We start from the raw sequence: 22,133 nt of genomic DNA on the forward strand, positions 1-22,133 counted from the left end.
GATTACAGATTCTCACTCGCCCGGCAACGACGGGCGGAGTCTGCGGGCCACGGCGGGCGGAAAGACCACCTGCGCAGTTTTCCCACCACGCCGTGGCATCTGTCGGCTTGGTTCCCCATTTCCTCATCCACCACCACCACCACCGCCATTCTCAAGAGTGCATCCTCGGTCTCAATTGCACCCTCTCGCTCACATATTGCCCACCGATCGCGCAGAACAGCACATCATGTCCACTGCCGCTGTGAGGTGCGCCACCTCCGTCCTTTCCTCTAGCCTTCCCGACGGACTAGCCCGATCTTGACATTTCTCACTATATAGGTCGCTCTACCGGCGGTCATTGAAGCTGGCATTGGACTGGGCTGTCCACCGCCAGGTGTGGCGGGGGCAGGCAGTCTACATCCGGAGCCTCTTCGAAGCAAACAAGGACGTTCGCGATCCCCGGCAGCAGCAGGTGCGCAGCCCCCCCCTTTTAATGCTTTCTACGAACCACCTTCTGACTGGAAGAATGTGCAGGTGCTATTGCGGGAGACCGAGAAGCTGCTGCAGAGCTGGAAGCACCCCGATCCCTATCGGGCCCCGACTGCCCCTGGTGGTATGTCCCTGACATTGGCATTACCCTCGGTGTGGACCCGCATCAATAACACTGGCTACAGGAAACAAATGGGAGCGGAATTTGCCGGCTCGTATTCTACCATGTACGTTGATCTTCCTATTTGGTGGAGGGACATACTGACGGATCTAGATGCCGAGAGCCCGGGGGCGCACTGATGGAGTCTATTTTTTGGGGCGGTGTGTGTGTGTGTATATGTAATAGCAAATGCTTAACTACCAGGCGCGTCGAGTTGTGTCTCGTCAATTATTATTCTAACGCGTATACTGTCGAATGTTACTTCTTTGAAATCTACAATCAACGCATCCATTAGACGGTGATCCAACCCCACCATTTACCAGGGGAGTAAAGGAAGGGGGAAGAGACAGTGATCACAGGAAGCGCAAGTTATGTCGATGGACCTAGAGTCTTCATTGAGAAGGGTCTATTACCCAGGACTAGTATCCGAAAGTTGAAATCCCTCGAACTAGCAGTTCGTCGGTATCATTCCATGTCCGTAGACATAATGTACAACCTGGAAATTGATGAAAAAGAAAACGCAGAGCCATAACGTGCCCATCCCATGAAACCCCATTATCGTGTCAATGAACCGAATCCACGCCGGAAAAGAAAACAAACAACCCGTTAAAAAGAGACCCGTTTACAGCTCCTGGCTGCCCTTGCCGGCCTTGGGGGTCTTCTTGGGGAGGAGGTCTGAGAGAGAGAAGTTAGACAACAGGAGTTGGATGTCAGAATGGGACGGCAACATACTCTGGTGGATGTTGGGCAGAACACCACCCTGGGCAATGGTGACGTGACCCAGAAGCTTGTTCAGCTCCTCATCGTTGCGGATGGCGAGCTGGAGGTGACGGGGGATGATACGAGTCTTCTTGTTGTCACGGGCAGCGTTTCCAGCCAACTCGAGAATCTCAGCCGCCAGGTACTCAAGCACGGCCGCGAGGTAGACGGGAGCACCGGCACCGACACGCTGGGCGTAGTTGCCCTTGCGGAGCAGACGGTGAACACGGCCGACGGGGAACGCCAGACCGGCCTTGGACGAACGGCTGAAAGTCGTTGATGTCAGAATGAGGAGACCCCAAACAATAACAAAAGGAGAGAAACTTACGACTGCGCGTTCTTGCTGCCGCTGGCCTTGCCGCCGGATTTGCCTCCAGTCATTTTGATGGGTGGGTGGTGTTGGTGAGGGGGTTTGGGAAAGAAAGTGAAAAAGGTTGTTGATAGATGGGAAGTTGGGCGAAGAGAGATGGATGAGGGAACAAGGGCAAAACAGGCGGCAGTTGGACGTGACCAGCACTTATAAGGCCGACGGGGCCAGTGACGCTGGGCCGAATCGCGGACCCAACAGATCACGGTCTCGCTTATCCCATCGACCAATCGCAACGCAGATCACCCCCCCAAACATACCGTGACCGTACCAAACGCGTGATCTTGGGCCCCCGGACACGCGTAAGCACCTCAATCATACAGATCATACCCATGCCTGACGGTATTGAAATTCGGGCTCCTTTGTGGTGTTCCCAGATCACTGCCCCCCCCTATAAAGACCCGCGCCTCCCTCGTCACCGCGTTTTCTTCCCTTCCCATCTCTGTCCACTCCCACGCTCCATCCATCTTCATCCATACTTCCTTCCAACTCTCCCACTTTTTCAATCCACCCATCCATCTCTGTCAAAATGCCCCCCAAGGCCGCTGAGAAGAAGCCCAGCACCGGTGGCAAGGCCCCGGTTGGCGGCAAGGCTCCCGCTGAGAAGAAGGAGGCTGGCAAGAAGACTGCCACCGCTGCCTCCGGCGAGAAGAAGAAGCGTGGCAAGACCCGCAAGGAGACCTACTCCAGCTACATCTACAAGGGTGAGTTTCGACGCGTTTTCTCCCCCCTCCTGTTATGATGACGCGCTCCTGGCTGACACGACAACAATCCAGTCCTCAAGCAGGTCCACCCCGACACTGGTATCTCCACTCGCGCCATGTCCATCCTGAACTCGTTCGTCAATGGTATGTTTCCCCGCTGAACGCGTCTTGTTTATCCTGCTCTGACGCGTGTCCCCAGACATCTTCGAGCGTGTTGCGACCGAGGCCTCCAAGCTCGCTGCCTACAACAAGAAGTCCACCATCTCCTCCCGGGAGATCCAGACCTCGGTGCGGCTGATCCTGCCCGGTGAGCTGGCCAAGCACGCCGTGTCGGAGGGCACCAAGGCTGTCACCAAGTACTCGTCTTCGGCTAAATAAGCGGTTGATATCCATTCGTTTTGCGGGATTGTTTGTTTTTGCTGCCTCCTGATCTATGGGCTTTACAGGCGGTCGGGTACCTGGGTGTTTTGCGGACTTTCTAATGTGTCATGGGACGGTTTCAGTTTTCTTTTCCCCGATGGGCGAAATGTTTCTTTCATGGTTACCTTGAATGCGGTGTAACATAACTCGGGTCTGGGCTGGGTGTTGCTACCTCCCAACTAGAACACGAAATTCCAAATGCTTGATTGCATTGCATTGATTCTCTCTTGCTCGTATATCTTCCTCTCTAGTCTTCCAGGGCGTCCGAATCATCCAACACTTCCACTTCGTCCAACGCCTCCCTCCGCTCCTGGCCCTGCGTCGGTGGTTTTTCCCCGGGCAGGATGTGAACAATGGGCTGTCCTGGCGTTGAGCCAACCCGTTTCTTCCAGTCCGTCCAATCGGCATCGTCTTGGATCAAAAACCCGATCAGCATGCTCGGGTCCATGTCTTTGATGTGAATTCTGCGCAGGCGGCTCGTGTGATAGCTGTCCAGTTCCTCTTGCGTGTATGGTTCGTCCGCCCCTCGAGGCGGCAGCGCGGGGCGCGTGAGATGAGGATCAAGGTAAAACAAATGGCCATCCTGGACTCCGACAAAGTAATGAGATGCTGATGGGCGGCCTCTGTAATCCCGGGTCAGTGCTTGCTCGTTTCATCGGATGTGGCGACGAACCCTGCGATGCCAACCGACTGCGGATATTGTAGCGCCGCTCGCAGTCCATCCCGATAGACAGGCGTTACATGATCAATGCCCAGTCGAAGTCCCAAGAGAATCAGTGTGGGTTGAATGTGCCCCGCTTCGTCGCAGGCCACTTGGGTGAACTTGTCTTCGTAGACGTCGGACGTATCATTCGTTACATAGACTCTTAGCTTGGGGTCTGCGCATTCACCGGAGAGTATCCTATCACGTCTGTCAGCGATGGATGGGAGTCTGTCTCTTGTTGTCTTGCACGCACTGGATACACCGGGCCGTTGCGGATGGTCCAAACCATTCCCCGGGATATTTACCACATGACCGCGCGCCACACTGGACAAACTGGTGTATTGAGAATAGTGAATCGGGGTGATCGGTGAACATCGAGATCAGCTTCGATTCTTGGGCAACCTGCTCACCTCTCCGCCAGTCTATGGTTTGCATTAGCGCCACTTGGCTCCGAGTTAGGAGGATGGTGTCTCACCTCGCCCGAGCGACAGGATGGCGAGCGTGTTGGCCAGAAGGCTTTGGCCAGATCGGATCATGCAACCCCACCCCGTATCCGATGTAAACCCTTGCGAGTCCATGAGTTGACTCCGCAGGCGCACGCTCAACGTCATCGAGGACGCTGCTTCTTGTGAGTTGGACCTGGGGATTGGTATGAAGTTAGAGCGATATGTAACCCATATCCGTGATTCAAAATCTGTCAGAAAGGCGTCCGGCCAGGTCGTGTTTGGGGGATCCTTGTGAGATGTAGATTCAGGCGGGTGTCCAGAAGGGCTGCTGCTAGGGTCTAGTGTCTGGTGTTTAGGGGTCTCTTTGCGGCTGTCAGTCTCTCGAACTGGCCCTGGTGATGCTGGTATTGGCTCGTCTGCGATATGTTGCGACGGAGCGTATTCTCTACCCAGGCACCAGATCGGAGCATCGGGGGTTGCGTCATTCTTGGGCTCTGGGTCCCAGAAGTACTGTACGATGCGCTTGCATTTCTCCAGATCGACCCCAGTCATGGCTATGTTTGTTTGAGGGGGCGGGGAGAGGGGTGAAGTGTGAAGAAGACGATTTAGTCGGGGGTGGGTGATGGGAGAAGAAGGTGATGTGCTAGCCGGTGGTGATTATATATCTCTGCGCAGCGTACACCTGACACGACTATGTGTCCAGGATGTATACATACATTCGACCCAATAATTCCCACCACATAGCAATATTCTATTGCTATCATCTACATCCAATACCAACCACCCTCATTCATGTCTAGATTTTCTTTTCTTTAACCCATTTGTTGTTCTATACATCGATGTTCCACCCCCAGTACTGCTTCTCCCCACCGCCCGTGATCCACCGACCTCTTCATCTGCCCGAGTGGCGACTGATTCCCTCTGCGCAAAACATGGCCCGCCATGGGAAGACAAAGGCTCGCGCCAAAAAGGCGCCCAGGCCGGATCCTGGTATGGGACACTGACACTCGGTCTCTTGGACTGGCCTGCTGACAATCTAAAAACCAAAAAGGACCACTGCAACCGCAGTTGACGATGCAGCAAGAGGCCCGCAATACTGAAACACATCATCAATGGTGGACTACCAGTCTGCGCCACAAGGCTGTTCAATTCGTGAGCGCTGGAGATCTCGAACCAAGTGACGAGTTGAAGGACCCTCATCTGGCAGCACAGGTCGACCAGGCGGACAAGCAGACGGAGACGGAGACGGAGCGCAGAGAGACTGGGGGCGAGCCCGAGCCGACGAAAGATGATTCCATGCCCATGTTCTTCATCGACCGAACGGGCCAAAAGATCGAGGATAAAAGGTTCCCCGACCCAGAACCACTGCTGGACCGATCGGACCTGGACACGTCGAGCGAGGATGAGGTCGTGTTTTCTGGACGAAGGAAGTGCCCCCCGTCCCCGCCATATAGCTCCAACCGACCGGTACGAGTCGAGACCACCGGAGACGAGCTGCGGGAGTTCCTCGACACCTCTGCTGATCGACCACTGACGTCGGCCACGCCGCGGACGGAAACTGCACACGCAGATCAGACGCGCGATATTCAACCCACGAGCCATGCTGGGTCCAAAGCAAACCAACTATGGAAACTATATTCGCAGCAGGAGGATGACATGATCGCCGACTACATTGCCAACATGGACAGTGATTACTGTGACGAGGACACACACTCCACGCTTCCCGAGACCGAAGGGGGCATCACCGTCGGCAAAACCACAACGCAGCAAGATCTGTCAGTACAGGTTCCAATGGAACCATCTGGACATCCCATTACCCAGGGTGAAAATGAAAGCGAGATTCATGTTCAAAGTTCCATCGACGGTAAGCCCAAGGAAACCATTTGGACGGGGAGAATGACGAATGGTTCTGATATCAAGAAACCAGTGCTCGCAAACATGCATCTCGACCCCGACCCTGTCTCGACCGTTGTTTCGAACGAAGACGAAGAAACAGAAGATGAACTAGAGGAGTCCGACCTGGACGAGGACGACGACATGGATACCGTGGACATCGGCCTGCTCCAAGAGCAACTGGACCGATATACCCGAGCACAGAGAAAGAAACACGGGTTCGTATCGGCAACAGCCTTCGCAGATGCGCTCGAATCCGACCCCTACTATGGATTTGATATCATGGATTTTAATCGGCCCAGCCTACGGAAAAAGAGCAAGGGCAAGCAACCGCTTTTCGCCCTGGACATTTCCGACAGCGAGCTAGAGTTCGAACTAGAGCAGGCATGGGAGAATGACCGACGAACGAAGAAGATCAAGAAGAAGGAGCGTGAACAGCTACGAGCCGAAGGGCTGTTGGGGAGAAGCGCCGGAAGTGCAGATTTGAAGGTCAAGTATCCAAAGGATATGAACATGGAAGAATTAATCACGGAAATGCGGGCGTTCCTGCTGTCGCCGAAGAGCAGGTATGTCCATATAATGTCATAACCCTTCGCTCGCACTCGCTGATATCCGCCCAGTCTCTCCCTGCCTCCTATGAAAAAGCAGCGCCGGAAAATGGTGCACGAGCTGGCGAATGTTGTGAGTCTCAAGTCCCAGTCCAAAGGCAACGGGCAGGCCCGATTTCCGATTCTCGTCAAAACCTCTCGCACGCCCGGATACACACGCAAGACCATTTCCAAAGTCGACGAACTCCTCTCCGGGCGGAAGCTCAACCGTCGGTTGTTCAAATCCTGGGGCCAGGATTCATCAAAACCATCCAAGGCCAAACGTGGAGGTGCTTCGGGTGGTCCTGGCGTTTCCTACGTGGATGGAGATGTCGTCGGTGGCTCGGCCCCCGAGATTGGAGCAGAGAACCGTGGCCGGGCCATGTTGGAGAAAATGGGATGGAGTACTGGTACCGCGCTTGGAGCCACTAACAACAAAGGCATCTTGTTGCCGGTGGCGCAGGTGGTGAAGAATACCCGAGCCGGGCTTGGCTGAGCCCGCCGGAGAAGACGGCATGGATGAACCGATAGACATGTATGCATACACAATAGAGCGGGCGAATTCTTGATTCACGAGGAAAAGGGCCCCAGGCTGTCCGTTACCGTCTTTTCTTTCCCTTTCCATTCGTAGACTTCTGTAGTTGTGCGTGGTCGGGGAATTCCTTGATGTGTGCGAACAGTTTCGTTTTCGAGGCAAAGGGTTCTTTGCAACCTGTGCATACCAATCCGTCTGACCCGGTGGCCTTTTGAGCCGCTTTCTTGGCTCGCTTCTGTTTGGCTTTGCCTACCTTGACCGAAGGCTCCTGGTCACCCAGTCCAGACGAGGACAGTTGTCGAGACAAGGTGGTCACCGAGTCCTCGACCTCGGACGCGTCGGAGTGAAGCCTTCTCTCGACAGCTTCCCGAGACGCATAATCGGCATCATCACTGGATGAATCCTGACCCAGAGGTGAATGTGGTGACTTAGAGGCCTCATCATTCTCGACCTCGTCTTCACCCAGACCAGGCACTGCATCCAGATGCTCATCGGAATTCACACATGCAATTTCCTGAGACTTGTTCACACTGGCATCAATAGCGACGGGGTGCTCATCGATATCACTGGCCGCTGTGGGTGGGGAAGGAGAGACGGCGTCGTTCAAGTCCAGCTCTCGATCCTGCGCTCTCATCTCGCGGCAGAGCTGCTTCACGGCTTTTAGGTGCTTCTTGCTCCGTTCATGTGCCTCAAACTGCTTCTGACTTTTGAATTGCTTGTGACATGCCACACACTCAAAGCTTTCGACTTCGCATTCCGAGCTTTCTTCTTCCTCTTCATCGGGCTCCTCCGCCGTCCGAGCCCATTCCGGCATGATATGATCGCGCATCTTGGCCTGGTTGGCCGCGCGGGACCTGACCGCTTGGGCAGCCACGGACTGGCGCAGGGTTTCCTGGCGTTGAGCTTCGTTTTGTGCATTGATCTTGTATCGCGGATCACGCTTTTTGACGAAGGCCACCAGGGACCGGACGGCATCGTTGAATTCACGAATGCCCTCCTCTCGAAGTCGCTTGTTCTCCTTTTCCATTAACCGCCGCACGCGACGATCAGGGGCCTCGGAGTAGCGGTATGCGTCCTTCCAAGCAAAGGCCTTCCTGGTGGAGAACGCGCTCCAGGCGGCGTAGAAGGGCCGCACCACGTCCTCGAAATCATCATCGCGGCTGCCAAAGGAGGGATAATCCACCGTGTCTTGGTTTTCCCACTGGCATGCTATCCTTTCCTCCAGCGCCAGCTGATCGAATTGCTCGCGAAGGCCGCCAAAGAAGCCCGCTGAGGAATCGGAGAAGTCCATGCGCGGACTGAATTTCGAGAAAAGCTTGAGAATATCTTCAGCGGTGGTGATGCGGACATTGTATGAGTGTTGGTCGCCGCCGGCGTCTCCGTCGGTGCCCAGGAAGGCGTCGCTGTGAGAGTCGTACCATGCTCGCTCCTGGGGATCCGCCAGCACCTCGTACGCGGACTGGATCTCGGCGAATAGTCTGGTGGCCTCATCGACATTTCCATAGTTCCGGTCTGGATGCAGCTCGAGGGCTTTCTTTCGATAGGCCTTTTTGATCCTAGAGAGCCAAGCAGATCAGTGTCCGCCTATATATGTACTGACCGGGTTGACCTACTCGTCGTCCGGTGCACCGGGGGTCACTCCTAGCAGCTCGTAGTAGTCGACCTTCTGGGGCTCCTGGCCGGAGACCTTTTGGCCGGTCGAGTGATACTGGCCCATCGTGGGAAGGAGAGGAAGTGTTGCGTTTGGTTCATCTTCGCAACAGGCACGAACCGAAACGTTACATAAGCACCTTCACTTGACCATTGATCTTGTTCTTTCGCTCTTTCTTCCTTCGTCACTCTTGCTTACCCCTTTCCTCTCTAAAGGCATGGTTTTGTCTCTCGTTCACCTCCCAGAAGAGATCCTTCATTCCATCCTCTGCCACTCCCCTCCGGTCTCGGCTGCTTCCCTGGAACAATGCAGCCGCCGCTTCAATCATGTAACCAATGAGCCCTTGCTATGGCGTCACTTCTGCCAGACTCATTATCAATTCTGGGACCGGAAGCATGACTTACCCCGGAAACTCGCCAGCCCTGTCTTGTCAGTGGACTGGAAGACGCTCTTCGTGTCCAGATACCGAGTCGATCGTTCGGTCACCAGGCTTCTCGACAGTACTCTGGCCTGTCAGACAGGGCGCATCGACAAGTTTCGGACCGTCATTGATTATGGATACGATGCCAAAGATACTCTTTGGCGAGAGAGCCGGGTGGAAATGGGAGAGGATCATTTGGCGAGAAGGTGGGCTCTCTCTGCAATGCAACTGACATGATACCTGTTTCCTCGGTGTTGACCGGCGCTTCACGCAAGGTACTATGCTCGAGCGCTATTGACATTCCTCCACCGGAGTATTGCTGTGCCAGAATGGGCCAAAATTCGGCGCGGGGAACCGGTGTCGCTCGATCGAGCATTGGGCTGTTTTGATCTATTTGTACCGGAGACTGGGTGTGGCGACCTGGACGAGGTGAGTGCCTCCCCAAATGCTCCCGCAATGCTTCTTGGATTCAAGTCTCACAGCGACACAGATCAGGGGCTCACTAGATGAGATCATGGAGCGATTCGTCTCCTCCAATCCGGATTTCGGACTCCTAAGCCCCCGTGACCAGGCACTGGCTATTGCATCGTGGCTGCAGACGAATGATTTCACGGGCATTGAGCCAGGGCGAGAGTATTATTCTCTGGAGCATAACTTCCTTGGATTAGCCTTGAAAAGCCCGGGACATAACTCACTTCCACTGATCTCAGCGGCGATATACTGCTACGTGGCCCAGGGGCTTCACCTGGATGCTCGCCCTTGCGGGTTCCCATTTCATGTGCATGTCATCATTCGTCCACAGCCGGGGTATGATATGAATGGCCGCAGTCTGGCAGAGACCGAGGAAGAAGACCCGATGTATCTGGATCCGTTTCGGGGCGCCCGAGAGACTCCCGTTTTAGATCTACGAAATCAACTGACCTTCCTTGGGGCACCCAGCACGCATCAGCCCGCCCTTCTGGGCGATTCCCCGGCCTCGGACATACTTCTGCGCTGCGGCAAAAACATCTTGAACTCGGTCTATTCCATGCCTCATTCAAGTTCTCACACCACTCCCGTAGACGTGGTCAGTGCCAAATATGCTGCGCTTTGGTCAATCATGCTCCTCTCGGGCGATGCTCGGCGGATGGACCTCCGGCACCAACTGCCGTTGCTTATGGAAATGTTTGCCACTGATTTCCCCTCTGATATTTTTTTGGTGGAGCAGTATATCGTGCCTCTCTTTGACGGCCTCTTTGAACATGAACACATATTGGAAAGCCTCCACGTTATGCGAGCAGTGGATGAGATCCCCAAGCAAGTTCGAAAACGCAGCGCAGGGAACAAGCATATACGGTACCGGGTGGGCCAGGTGTTCCGGCATCGTCGCTACAAATATCGAGCCATCATCACTGGTTGGGATTCGGAATGCGGCGCTGGAGAGCAGTGGATGAGAAGAATGGGCATTGATCGCCTCCAGGCTGGTCGGCACCAGAGTTTCTACCACGTTCTGTAAGCCTCTTGAATCCCTCTGTAGGATGGCGGAACTGACACTTTCTTTAGGGTGGAGGATCGGAGTGTTCGCTACGTGGCGGAGGAGAATATCGAACTCATCTTGCCGCATGTCAGCGAACTGCCCGAGAGCCTGATGGCCATTGCCGGGAAGCACTTTAAGCGATGGGATGAAGATACCAGGACATTTGTGAGCAATGTGCGCGATGAATATCCGGAGGACTGAGAGCAAAAGATTCAATAATACATCTTTGTACCTGTGGTATAGTTCCCAATCCATCAGTTTAGGTCTGCCAAGCTGGAAAAGGCGGTGTGGATCTGCCCGCCGTAAAAAAAAAAAAAACCTTCCCCATTGATTGATCATCACTCCTTCACAATCCCAGGCAACACACACGCAACCAACCCATCATGGGCCTTCAAAAGAAGTCCCGCAAGTATGCTCAAGTTAAGAGAGCCATCACGTTGCGTGATAATCGCCTGTGTGTCATCTCTTCGCCGGCCTATTTTTATGGACTGCCTGACTGACTCGGACCCTCAGAAAGGAAAACCAAAAGACGGACAAGAAAGGCAAATCTGAGAAGGATGACCTGGTCAGAGAAGCGTAGGCGTTTCGGTCCTTACTGTTGTTGCTATTTGCTTACACCGTCGCAGTCCTCAAGCCCCGTCATCCCTTTTCTTCCAGTTCAATACGGCTCTCGCCCCCCCATACTCGGTCCTCGTCGATACCAACTTCATCTCTCACACCATTCAGCACAAACTGGAAGTTATCCCGACCATGATGGACTGCCTTTATGCCAAGTGCATTCCGATTGTCACTGATTGCGTGCTTGCCGAATTGGAAAAACTTGGTCCGAAATACCGATTGGCCTTGCGTGTTGCTAAGGATCCACGCTTCGAGAGAGTTAAGTGTGACCACAAAGGGACATATGCAGATGATTGTCTTGTTGACCGAGTCATCAAACACCGCGTGTATATTGTGGCGACGAATGATCGTGATCTCAAGAGACGGATCCGGTACGTCATCCCAGCGTTTTCAACAAGATTTATTTTCTGACATTTCCATCAGGAAAATTCCCGGTGCTCCAATCATGAGTGTTGCGCGGGGAAAGTATCTCATTGAGCGACTCCCAGATGCCCCGGAGAAGTGAAGGATCGCTGCTCGAGATCACTACTCATTCCAGGCGGCTATCATATCCCACCATTGATTGGGCGAGAATCCACCATCAAATGGCCAAGTACCCACAGGATGGACTTTTCCGGCAAACATAGGATCTGTACACACTACAAGCATGTCTTGGCAGGATCTAAATACCGCAGTCAACGATCGCCGAGCTCGGAAACCGCTCTTTCAACTCAATTACATAGCAGCTACGATGAAAACGACATATGATGGCGTAGAGCGTCAGACCATTGGTCTTGGAATAGATTCGGGCTTCTTGGTGGATTGTATAGAGTGCTTTATGAGACGAGCGACTATATTGTCTATCGTTACGCATCTATCTTTGAGCTGGCGTTACCGGTCGATGGACACACATCCGAGTGTCGCAGAGGGACCGCGGGTCTTGGTGGGTTTCCCAGTGCGCTTTTAGCAGAGTATGGGATTGGTACACTAGACCTGTTGTTCGCCTATGGTTTGTGGTATGGAAGTCCGGGATTTGTCGCCTCAGGGATGGGTTTTGCCAGAAGTTGATATAGCAAGAAGTCTTTTGCACCGTATTTTGACCGTACGTGTCCTTTCAACAGCACGTATGGAACATGCAACTCACCAAACGATGAACTAGGTCCTGGTCAGAAAAACTCCCAACCATCTCGAGCCGTGATCGGGCTAGAATATGTAGCGGCGGTAAGTCGCCGAACAGGGACTTGGTGGAAGAGTCCCGCGTTGTCATCTCCAGGAGCTGCTTGAGGATGCGGAGCGAGTACAGCACGGCCTGGATCTGGGCAAGGAGGTGATGGTCTACCCATTCGGCTCTTTTGGCCATAAAGCCTCTCGCTAAGAATCTCTCCAAGCTGGGAGCCGTCCACGAGGCGGAGGCGTGGTGGCAGATATCCGACAGAGCAAAAAGCGCCCAAAAGCTGAACGGGGACAGGCCATTGCCAAACGCAGACCGTGCCAAGCTCAAGCGCTTTCGTAACAGATCCAAGTCCGAGTCGACTGTCTTCGCACCCGCGAGGGTAATCTGATCCGCTACAATTCGCCCACCTCTTCGAACATATTCATGGACGAGTGTAAATTGATTGGAAGAGGGGCGTGACAGGTTGAAAAGAGAGTAACCCAGAGACCGGTAAAACCGACCGTCTTCCCATGCACACCGTCTGGCATGATCCTCGTTTAGGATGCCCAGGTAGACGTGTGGTTGGTCCATTGGGCAATAAGTCTCAGGAAGCTCGTACTGCCAAAACAATTCAGATACTCGAGGATCCAGTGATCTACCAGTTCCCGTAGAAGAAAGGCCGAGGTCGTGCTGGTATTCTTGGAGGAATTCAGGATAGCTATTCGGTAGTGACTGAGCTCCCAAATCTTCCTTGGACTTTCGGATGAGTTCCGGCAAACGCAGGTGGGGGCTTGTCTTCAATTCGTAGGCGAAACGTTGGACACTTGGCATCCCCAAACGACCAGCGAGAGAATGTGGGGATAATCTCAGCCCCTGGATATCAGAATCAACCGTCTCCCAGGTGGCCCCTGGCATTTGCACCGAGTCTAGGAAGACCACGGAGCCATGGGGACCCAGGTCGTGGAGCAAAAGGTCGGAATCATTTGTTAAGACTGCGGCGCCCGTTTGGTTGGATACCAGGGCGCACATGGCATCGGCTTCCCCGGGAGCCATCACTGTGATGCCAGCCCACGGGTGCTCTCCGAAGTCCGCTAGACAGCAACTGAGTTCGCCGTGGAGATCCGCAATGCTTTCCTTGGTCCAGCGGCACCTGAGGTCCTCATACACCGCCGAGACCATGAATGGATTCTCTGGGATGTTCTTCCATCGTGTTGGCACACTTCGGCTCCGCCAGAGCTGGGCCGGCTGGACCGAGGCCACTCCGCAGGACCGGGACCCGGAAGACGGGAGGTTTATGCAACGGAACAGCTCCAGGCGGTGCCTCGATTTTTCGAGCCGCGCAAGCCGGGTCTCTCTTTTCGACATGGGCAATGCGCCATCGAAGAATATCCCGTGCCTTGGGGGCTGGGTCAGACTGAGATGGTGAGAGGGAGTTGAGAGCTTACACCTGCACGCCTAGTTTGGCCAATTGAAGTAGATAGCCCAGCACGCCGACACTGACCTGTTGGCAGGTCGGTTGGACGGCGAGCACATCGGTGCTGGGGTCGGACCAGGCTAGGAGGCGCAGGTAGACCTGGTACACCAGGCTGGGTCCATCGATCACCACATCCCGCACCGATGGACACTCCGAGTCCGACGGACCCAGCACGACCGATTCAGCAAAGGGGAGCAGGTGTTTCGTCAGGTAGGGAATGCCCATACTTCGGACACACACATAGAGAGAGAGAGAGAGAGAGAGATCAAAAAAACAAAAGAGAAAGATCCACGGGAAGAGATTCTTAGTCAGAATTTAGCTACTATGTAGGTTACAGACTCGATCTATACACATCGGTTCTATGAACGAGCGGACCGCAGGAAGCCCACCACGCCGCGACAGTATCCCACCAGGTCGGCCAGTCGCTTTCCTTCCTGCCGCTGCTCCTGTGTCCACGAAGTCAGAGCCGCCTGCAAAAGGCGATACTCAGGCTCATTTCGGCGAGAACACAACGACACAGTATCAGCGTGGATCTTGAGAAATACGGCCATCCAGGCATTGACCAATTCAAAGTCTTGCCGGAGCTTCAAGCGCCCAGTTAAACCGACGACAAAATCGACTAGTTCGGAATGGCTATCGCGCACCCGAGGATCCAATGAGCGGATCTCCAGGTCCGCTTTGGCCGGAGGTAGAGCTTTGAGATGCTCAATGAAGGGGTCGAAGTTGCCAGATTGCCGACCAGAATTTAGTAGCGTTGAGAAGGGAGAACCTGAGAGGCCAATCTTAGTAGCGGCCTGCAACTTGGCAACCCGAGAGCGCTCTGCCTCCGCACTGGTGGCCTGCGAACCCAACTCAGCAGCCTCGTTGCTTCCATTAATGAGCTCGGAGCCGTTTGTACCCAAGAGAGAGGGGAGGAAGAAAGGTGCCTTTTCAGGCGCCTTGGGAGCCTCCTTCGGCCGATTTCGTTCCTGTGGTTCGGGTTAGAGAAGGGATCGCCATACAAGAGGAAAGAGGCATACCCTGATGGAGTCTAGATGAAGCAGTGCCTGCCATCGACTCTTGGGGACAAGACTGAGTGTCATCATGTCGTGGCGAAGTTGCTCAGTCGCCAACACTGGACCTTCTGTTTCGAGCTGCTGAGGAATATCGGAAAAGGCAGCTTCAACAGGTCCCGCGCCGCTTTCCCCAGATGTAGTGGGGATGCTGACATCCTGGACAGCGCTTTCTTCAATATTTCTGGTCGAAACAGGCATGAATAGGCTGCGGTTACTCCACAAGCTAACACCGATATCACCTGCGTGTGCAGTGGCCAGAAACTCTCCAGTAGATGGCATGGCGAGTCGGACACAGGTGCTGGACACCCGGAAAATGTCAATTAGATGGCCTGTGGGCAGATCCCAAATTCGGATCACCGAGTCCATGGAAGCCGCGATCATCCACCGCCCGTCATTCGAGAATATGAAGTCATTGACTTGGCCGACACATCCCCAGAACTCTCGGACGAGCTTGCGCGTTTCAAGATCAATCACGCGGATTGAAAGATCGTCACAACTGAAGGCGACAAGCTCGCTCCCCTTGCTGTAACGAAGACCAGTGACGGCAGCCATGGGGTGCCAATCTAACTCGTCAATCAATGTACCGGAGAGGAGGTCCCAAAACTAAATGCAAGAGTCAGTCATATATACGCGATGAAGGAGATGATAGTGATACCTTGACTTTGCCGTCCAGACTGCAGCTGACGACGGTTCGATTCAGACTGTCGATCATCAACCCCGTCACCGGTTTGGTATGATTTCCATTGCTGGAGCTGGGATTGACCTTCGCACCACGGGATTTCAAAGCTCGAGGTGGGAAACTCTGTCGATATTGCCCGGACTGCATGTTGAACAGATCGATACAACCACCTGCCGACCCAACAAGAGCAAAAGTTCCACACTGCGACATCGCAACACTCTGTAATTCTTCATCAGTGCCCATTCTTCGTAGAAGACTATAATGCACACGTACCTTGACCTCGGTGCGATCGCCAGTCTCAAAAGTCCATCGCCCAGCGCTCTTCTTTCCCCAGAACCAGGTCCTCGCGAGCTTGTCACCTCGGTGGCCGGTGACGACGCTTTCCCAGCCGGTGGCATTGGAAGCATCCGTGCTGGTGGACTTGGGGTTGGACCAGATTGGGCCTGATGTTGCAGTGCCCATTCCACCGTCGCGGTTGAGAGAGCACGCGACGCATGTCACCTCTGGAGCTTTGAGACTGTCAAGTGATGTGGCGTCGGAGTTGACCGCGGACCCTATCTGTTTAGCCTTGCGTTCCACACTGCCTTGAGAGAGTTCGGCATGCTGGCTGTCTTTGCGGAGGCTGAGGCCCCAGAGGCTACAATCCTTACTGGCGCTGAGCAGCCATTTGCCGCCGGACTCGGATCCATCGGAAGATGAGGGCAGGAAGTCCAGAGCACTGACCGCAGCGGAGTGTCCGCTTCGTCTATGAAGGGGTCTGGGAACTGGCGAGAATGGAGTCTCGTCAAAGATCCAAGTGCGCAAAGAATTGTCGCTCCCTGACGATACCAGAACCGGTTGTCCGTCCAAGAACTCAATGCGATTAACGCCCTGGGCCAATTCCCCGCCAGAGACGCGGTGTGCACCGCGGAGGATACCAGCGACACGGCCCCCATCGTTCAAGTCCCACATGGTGATATCGCCACTACCACTAGTTGTAGTAGCCATGACACCTGATTTCCGGCCATCATGGCCAGCACCTAGACCGTCACTTCGAAATGTAATCGACGTCACTGGTGAAGCCTGGGACGACGGGGTTCTCAGGGACAAGACCAGCTGTCCGGAATCAACATTTTGGATCGACAGAGCACCACTCTTGTGGGCAACAGCAATCAGGGACAAGGCAGGGGTCGGATGGACGACAGTCACAGGCCCGGGATTTGGGCATGCTGGAAGCAGTGTATGGAGTAACTTGCCCGTCCGGAGATTCCAAATGTCGATGGCCCCATCACATCGTCCAACAAAGACCTTGTTGAGGTACGTCGGCATATTACACAGTACCCCGGTATAGATCTGGTTTGCCGCCGAACCTTCGATCGGTCGGGGTCGTAAGCTGGCATAATGCTCGTAGGTTTCCGTTTTCCACACCTCAATACCTTCTGCCCAACAGCCGATTACCCACGATCCAAACACAACCAATTGCTCGATGGGCTCATGGAGAGCCGGAGGGTCTTCGAGAGATGCCACTTTCTTTCCACGCTTGAATACCCACACTCCACCTGGTGCTCCTGGCCGAGGGTGACCCCAAGCAGCGAAAACGCGGTCCTGCCATGCGCAGGTTGCCGTGATCACGTCGGGGGTTTGCGGCCGACTCAGAAAGACCAGATTCAGGCCTCGGCGTAAGTCATATGTTTGGAGGGAATGACCCACAGACGTGGTGATTTGGAAGGTTGATTTCCCTAGACGAATACTGGTGAATGGGACCGCGGTCGGGGACACAAGACCTAACGTCTTTGCGCGAGTTGATTAGCTCGAGGACGACTACAAGCCAATTGATTCGTTAAACGTACCCGGAATGGAGAGAAGATCTTTGATCCATGTTGGATACGACGATCGGGTTGATTTTCGGACCGCTTTTGCCTCTTTGCAAGAGGCAAATCGAAGGTCTCGTTGGCCACGGAGGGCATGGTGCTGGTGCTGGTGATACGGCGAAACGAAAGATGATCGCTTCTTTTTTTTTCTTCTCGTAGGCAGTACATTGACCGCCTTGTCGCAAGGCGGTCTGTCTCCGCGTATTATTCTGCCCGTTGTTTGTATCGTTGATCCTACCCTACGTACATAGCTAAAACATCATGGCGGTCACTGTCCTTCCTTCGGGCTGCGGCCTTCCCTTTTGTGCGCAGATTAACAAGGCGAACATGCACTTTTGGCCGGCTCTGATGAATCCGCAGCAGCACCTGACGGCCGAGCCGATGGCGTACGCGACGGGCAGTGTGGAAGTGGTCCAATTGGCGTTGCAGTCGAGCTATGACACGTGGGCAGTGACCCCAGGATCCATTGAGTTTATCAAGGCCAAGATTGAGGATAAGCTTTGGCCGGGTCCTCTCCTGCTATATGTACCTAGCAAGATCATAGAAAACATGCGGAGATGGAATTTTTTTTTTTTTAGCTAGGGATGCCGATTACCTCATCACAGAACTGGGCTAAAGCGGACTAAGTAAGCGGGATACTATGGGATTAAGCAACTCCGCATCGACATTCGATTTCCCAGCAAATGTTGGCTCGCCGGACAACGGCGTTTCGAACATTTTCTCATTGTCCCTTATAAACCTTTGCAGTACAGTCCGGGAGATCGATCCTCTCAAACTACAGAATCATGTGGCCTACGGCGATCAGAAACATGAGTAAAGTTCGAAGCCATATTCAAGTGAAGGAGTGATCGTAAGTTTACCATTTTCAACCGATCTTAAAATTGATTTGACGGACAGGAGCAAATAGTTCATCGATTGGTGCCATCTGCTGGGGAGTATAAACAGACTGGTCAGTCACAATGAGAGGAATACGTAATACTATATCTCGCGAACCTCTTGGAGACGATCCCAGCTGCTCCTTCCGGTCCCTCGTCCCGGGCATCAACCCCAATGCAGAAAATGCTATAGGAGATGTTCTAGTTGGTTTTTCAATTCACGTGTCAATTTCGCCTACATTAGATTCTGGTATAGCGATGATTTGGATACCTCCGCCACCCAAAGCGGCCATGGCTTCACAGCCCCCTGGCCCGTTGTTGTACCAGTGTCATGCGCCTCACGCTCGGTAAAGACCTGCACATCAGTGCCCAGACTGAGTGCCTGCCGTTGTACTCTGGCATTTTGAGCCGTGTAAACGCTATTAAAAATCACCATTTCTAGGCTATTTGATGTTGCCACGAAGCCATGGCCACGCATCAATGCCACGGGATGCTTGGGCATGCCTTGGGCACCGTCACCTAGTGATCGGGCAAGTGCGGATGCTAACTTTACGTTTTTTACCAGCATATCCTGGTTGTCGTCTGGATGATCCTTGTATACCGATGCGGCATCCCAGATAGGGACGGCGGTACCCAAAAATCCTGCCATGTGGAAACAGGCCTGAAGTGGCGTGGTCGAGATAGAGAATGGGACCACTTCAAGAGAATGCGAGTGCACCACCGCCTGGACACCTTGGTAGGCCTTGTAAACTTCAGAGTGGATGAATCGCTCGGAGAATCCTATAGAGTCAAGTCAGGCCACCATTTGGCCAATCTGAGGGGAACTACTGACCTCTTGGGGCATCTGTAGCAACTGGCTGGCCATTTTCAACCCGGTAGATGACTAGATCGTCCACTGACGCCACGAGCGCAGGGGCGAGGTATCTCGACATCAAGAAAGTTGATGCAGATAGTCGGACCGAAAGGTGTCCATACGCATCAACTAGCCCATGGTGATGCAGGATATGGCAGCCATCGATATACTTGCGGAGCAACTCTTTGGGTAGTTGGCTGAGTGTCACTAGTTTTGAATCATCCATCCCGATATTGATTACTGGAAGAGAACAGCGAGCTGGTTCGGTCACGTAGGTGGTAGCAAGGTCCGAGTGGGGTGGGGTTTTTTGGAGGGAAGATTGAATGATGAGGGGCAGTTCCGAGAATAATTACTGCCATACTCTGGCTTTCCTTTATTGTAATTTACAGATCCGGGGAGATAAGAGTTTGATGGAATGCTGGAGCGGAAACTAATTTCAGGAAACTAATCAACTTGTAGTCAGTGCATGGTATAGTAAGGGCTGGTTATGAACCATTAACCGACTAGCTTGATTACAAAAGCTCACACCGGCCTAATTGGTCATATTAGCGCGATTTTTAGGGTGTTTCACCCAGAATCGCTTGATGACTCACTCTGTAGTGCGTAACCGTGTAGAATCATTGAATGACTATGCCAGTTATCGATATCGGTGCCTAGTCCCGCCAGCAGGGTAAAACACTCTCCACTACCATCCATGCATGACAAATGCAGTGTATTCCTGTCAGTAGTTGCTGGGAGTGCAACTAATGGATCTCCGTGAGCTAGTACATACATAGTGCCCACACATGACGAAGCTAGACTAGTGGACTATGTATTGGCCATCTTGGTCGCCTATAGGAACAGAATCTTGGTCATACTATTCATATTTATTACATGCATATGTTTTAGGCTTAATGCTAATAAGTAGTAAATCTGTACTATATAGTTCAAACTATAGTAAAAGGAAAATAATTAAGATGTTTTTACCCTACTACTTAATTTAAAATCTCTATATAGCTATATAGTACTCTTAGTTCTAAGAATTAGTATACCCGCCCCCTGGATGGCAGGCTCTCACCGTTCTCATTGGTGATGAAGTGGGTGTAGCATTTTAGCTACACAATTATATTTCTGCCTTTATTGCTCGACTTATAAAGTACTCTCCTCCTGAAATCCGCTCAATCTCGACGTTCTATTTTATTGAATATTCTTTGACAGTAATTGTCTTGAACTACTAACGTATTTTTCATGAGCGAGCCGGTCAACCAACCGAGTTGATCAACTGAAAATACCATAGTGGGATATTCTACAGCTCAATATCCCAACAACAATAGCTTAATACGAGGGGTTTTACGATAAAATTGTACTTATGGGTCATTTGTAGCCTATTTATCAGATTTGCAATTATTCTTTGGTAATGTTTTTCTTTTTAGATTTAGGCGAGTATAATTTTAGATTTAGACGAGTTATACTGTTTATTATGCCTATTGATACTCCTGCCAATTATCAAATGGAAACCTATGGCTGTTAAAATATCGAGTTGCAAAAATAATGCACTTACTACAGTGTGTGGGTTGACCCACTCGCTTATGAAATAACTTAGCCAATAGCGAGATTACCAAGCTATGGATATTACTTTCCATATATAGATAGAGAGTTCGCTATTCGTTAAGGTGAAGAATCACTATAGCTTAGTTACTACATTTAAGGTCAGTTAATTTAAAGAACAGATTCTAACTATTAGCCTATTAAGTAAGTCCTAAGAAGAGTGCAGCGGATACTTCGAGAGTACACTAGTGTTCCAAAGGTCTCAAACCGTCCACCTGGGTAGCCTACGCTCTAGCACCTTTTATAAGCTTACCTAATGCTAATTAGAAGTGATAACGTAATCGGTAAGCGAGTGGGCCACCCTAAAACACATAGTAAATGCGATATTTTATAGTTTTATATCTCAACAACGGTAGTGTATTATGAGATTTTATTAAATCCTAGGACTATTCAGGTCATATCTAGCCTATTTCTAGGGAATTAAGAAATTTTGAAGCTTAGGGAGTGAGATATATATATACGTGAGTTAGTCGCTATGTATTTTTTGGTAACATCATCTAATGATTATTTATTTTAAATTTAAACTAAACCATACTATTTTTTATACTGAAAAACAGCCTTATACCAGAAATCAATTAGCTTTTAACTCGTGGTTGTTGATGTAGTAAATCGCACTTACTATGTGTTTTGGGGTGGCCCACTCGCTTGCATGGCCCACTAAACCATACTATTTTCTATACTGAAAAACAGCCTTATACCAGAAATCAATTAGCTTTTAACTCGTGGTTGTTGACGTAGTAAATCGCATTTACTATGTGTTTTGGGGTGGCCCACTCGCTTGCATGGCCCACTCGCTTACGGGATACGTTAAGAACTAGGATAATACTACTTATTAAGATATTATCGCTTATGCGTCTTACTTTATCAGATATTTCCCTTATCGATAGTATGTTATCGTATAGATTATATAAAGCTAGCTATTAATTTAATACTAAGGTTAATCGTACGAGGACGAAAGGTTTCTATATGAATTTTGCTAATTGAATAGAGGTATTCATCCTTTATAAACTTCTAGCATTCAGTTATAGCCACAGAATTAATAGCCTTATTATGCTAGTATTTATAATTGCTAAAAACACTAATATTAAGAGGCTATAAGATATGACATATACAGGAGTAAGAAAGATAAAAGAACATTATTCTCCATACAAAATTATACCTATTAACATACTAAATAATATCTAAAACGATCGTATAAGTTGAGACGCTTTGCCCTAACTATACGACGAATTATTTATTTATGGAATAATTAAATCTATTAGTACACTAATAAATTATTAACTAACTTAATACAAGTAGTCTTAGTAATATACTTAAGCATCTTCTTTCATAGTAATAGCCTATCGTAATAATACTTATTTAGTATCTAGGAGAATTAAA

At 51.6% G+C, this 22,133-nt stretch overlaps 11 protein-coding genes across 11 annotated transcripts; 5 read left to right on the plus strand and 6 right to left on the minus strand.

Annotated features, from left to right (window-relative positions):
• Positions 1 to 226: 226 nt before the first annotated feature.
• On the plus strand, positions 227 to 768 carry PFLUO_LOCUS840 (uncharacterized protein; the record flags this gene model as incomplete). Its single annotated transcript, XM_073786188.1, has 5 exons — positions 227 to 246; positions 319 to 451; positions 514 to 592; positions 654 to 695; positions 743 to 768. The coding sequence occupies 5 exons, from the start codon at positions 227 to 229 to the stop codon at positions 766 to 768; spliced, it is 300 nt and encodes a 99-aa protein (XP_073634936.1).
• Positions 769 to 1,250: 482 nt separating this feature from the next.
• Positions 1,251 to 1,768, minus strand: PFLUO_LOCUS841 (histone H2A; the record flags this gene model as incomplete). The annotated part of the gene is made up of 3 exons (XM_073786199.1): positions 1,251 to 1,303; positions 1,361 to 1,653; positions 1,716 to 1,768. 3 exons carry the CDS (start codon positions 1,766 to 1,768, stop codon positions 1,251 to 1,253), a joined length of 399 nt encoding a protein of 132 aa, XP_073634937.1.
• A 515-nt stretch (positions 1,769 to 2,283) lies between these two features.
• PFLUO_LOCUS842 (histone H2B) lies at positions 2,284 to 2,836 on the plus strand (the record flags this gene model as incomplete). The annotated part of the gene is made up of 3 exons (XM_073786210.1): positions 2,284 to 2,458; positions 2,531 to 2,602; positions 2,658 to 2,836. The coding sequence occupies 3 exons, from the start codon at positions 2,284 to 2,286 to the stop codon at positions 2,834 to 2,836; spliced, it is 426 nt and encodes a 141-aa protein (XP_073634938.1).
• Positions 2,837 to 3,125: 289 nt separating this feature from the next.
• Positions 3,126 to 4,579, minus strand: PFLUO_LOCUS843 (Cysteine protease atg4; the record flags this gene model as incomplete). The annotated part of the gene is made up of 4 exons (XM_073786222.1): positions 3,126 to 3,501; positions 3,552 to 3,779; positions 3,835 to 4,003; positions 4,057 to 4,579. The coding sequence occupies 4 exons, from the start codon at positions 4,577 to 4,579 to the stop codon at positions 3,126 to 3,128; spliced, it is 1,296 nt and encodes a 431-aa protein (XP_073634939.1).
• A 380-nt stretch (positions 4,580 to 4,959) lies between these two features.
• Positions 4,960 to 7,003, plus strand: PFLUO_LOCUS844 (squalene synthetase-like protein; the record flags this gene model as incomplete). The annotated part of the gene is made up of 3 exons (XM_073786233.1): positions 4,960 to 5,017; positions 5,079 to 6,486; positions 6,541 to 7,003. 3 exons carry the CDS (start codon positions 4,960 to 4,962, stop codon positions 7,001 to 7,003), a joined length of 1,929 nt encoding a protein of 642 aa, XP_073634940.1.
• Positions 7,004 to 7,106: 103 nt separating this feature from the next.
• Positions 7,107 to 8,759, minus strand: PFLUO_LOCUS845 (uncharacterized protein; the record flags this gene model as incomplete). The annotated part of the gene is made up of 2 exons (XM_073786244.1): positions 7,107 to 8,598; positions 8,656 to 8,759. 2 exons carry the CDS (start codon positions 8,757 to 8,759, stop codon positions 7,107 to 7,109), a joined length of 1,596 nt encoding a protein of 531 aa, XP_073634941.1.
• An 869-nt stretch (positions 8,760 to 9,628) lies between these two features.
• Positions 9,629 to 10,831, plus strand: PFLUO_LOCUS846 (uncharacterized protein; the record flags this gene model as incomplete). The annotated part of the gene is made up of 2 exons (XM_073786255.1): positions 9,629 to 10,605; positions 10,657 to 10,831. 2 exons carry the CDS (start codon positions 9,629 to 9,631, stop codon positions 10,829 to 10,831), a joined length of 1,152 nt encoding a protein of 383 aa, XP_073634942.1.
• A 182-nt stretch (positions 10,832 to 11,013) lies between these two features.
• Positions 11,014 to 11,753, plus strand: PFLUO_LOCUS847 (rRNA-processing protein fcf1; the record flags this gene model as incomplete). The annotated part of the gene is made up of 4 exons (XM_073786266.1): positions 11,014 to 11,084; positions 11,144 to 11,206; positions 11,257 to 11,619; positions 11,672 to 11,753. 4 exons carry the CDS (start codon positions 11,014 to 11,016, stop codon positions 11,751 to 11,753), a joined length of 579 nt encoding a protein of 192 aa, XP_073634943.1.
• A 588-nt stretch (positions 11,754 to 12,341) lies between these two features.
• Positions 12,342 to 14,079, minus strand: PFLUO_LOCUS848 (uncharacterized protein; the record flags this gene model as incomplete). The annotated part of the gene is made up of 2 exons (XM_073786277.1): positions 12,342 to 13,776; positions 13,826 to 14,079. The coding sequence occupies 2 exons, from the start codon at positions 14,077 to 14,079 to the stop codon at positions 12,342 to 12,344; spliced, it is 1,689 nt and encodes a 562-aa protein (XP_073634944.1).
• A 134-nt stretch (positions 14,080 to 14,213) lies between these two features.
• On the minus strand, positions 14,214 to 17,534 carry PFLUO_LOCUS849 (rRNA-processing protein utp21; the record flags this gene model as incomplete). Its single annotated transcript, XM_073786288.1, has 5 exons — positions 14,214 to 14,822; positions 14,874 to 15,512; positions 15,565 to 15,807; positions 15,862 to 17,358; positions 17,418 to 17,534. The coding sequence occupies 5 exons, from the start codon at positions 17,532 to 17,534 to the stop codon at positions 14,214 to 14,216; spliced, it is 3,105 nt and encodes a 1,034-aa protein (XP_073634945.1).
• Positions 17,535 to 18,548: 1,014 nt separating this feature from the next.
• PFLUO_LOCUS850 (uncharacterized protein) lies at positions 18,549 to 19,245 on the minus strand (the record flags this gene model as incomplete). Its single annotated transcript, XM_073786299.1, has 2 exons — positions 18,549 to 19,093; positions 19,146 to 19,245. The coding sequence occupies 2 exons, from the start codon at positions 19,243 to 19,245 to the stop codon at positions 18,549 to 18,551; spliced, it is 645 nt and encodes a 214-aa protein (XP_073634946.1).
• Between the last annotated feature and the right edge of the window lie 2,888 nt (positions 19,246 to 22,133).

Source organism: Penicillium psychrofluorescens (genome assembly GCF_964197705.1).
Source record: "Penicillium psychrofluorescens genome assembly, chromosome: 1".
In the NCBI taxonomy this organism is placed as follows: domain Eukaryota; kingdom Fungi; phylum Ascomycota; class Eurotiomycetes; order Eurotiales; family Aspergillaceae; genus Penicillium; species Penicillium psychrofluorescens.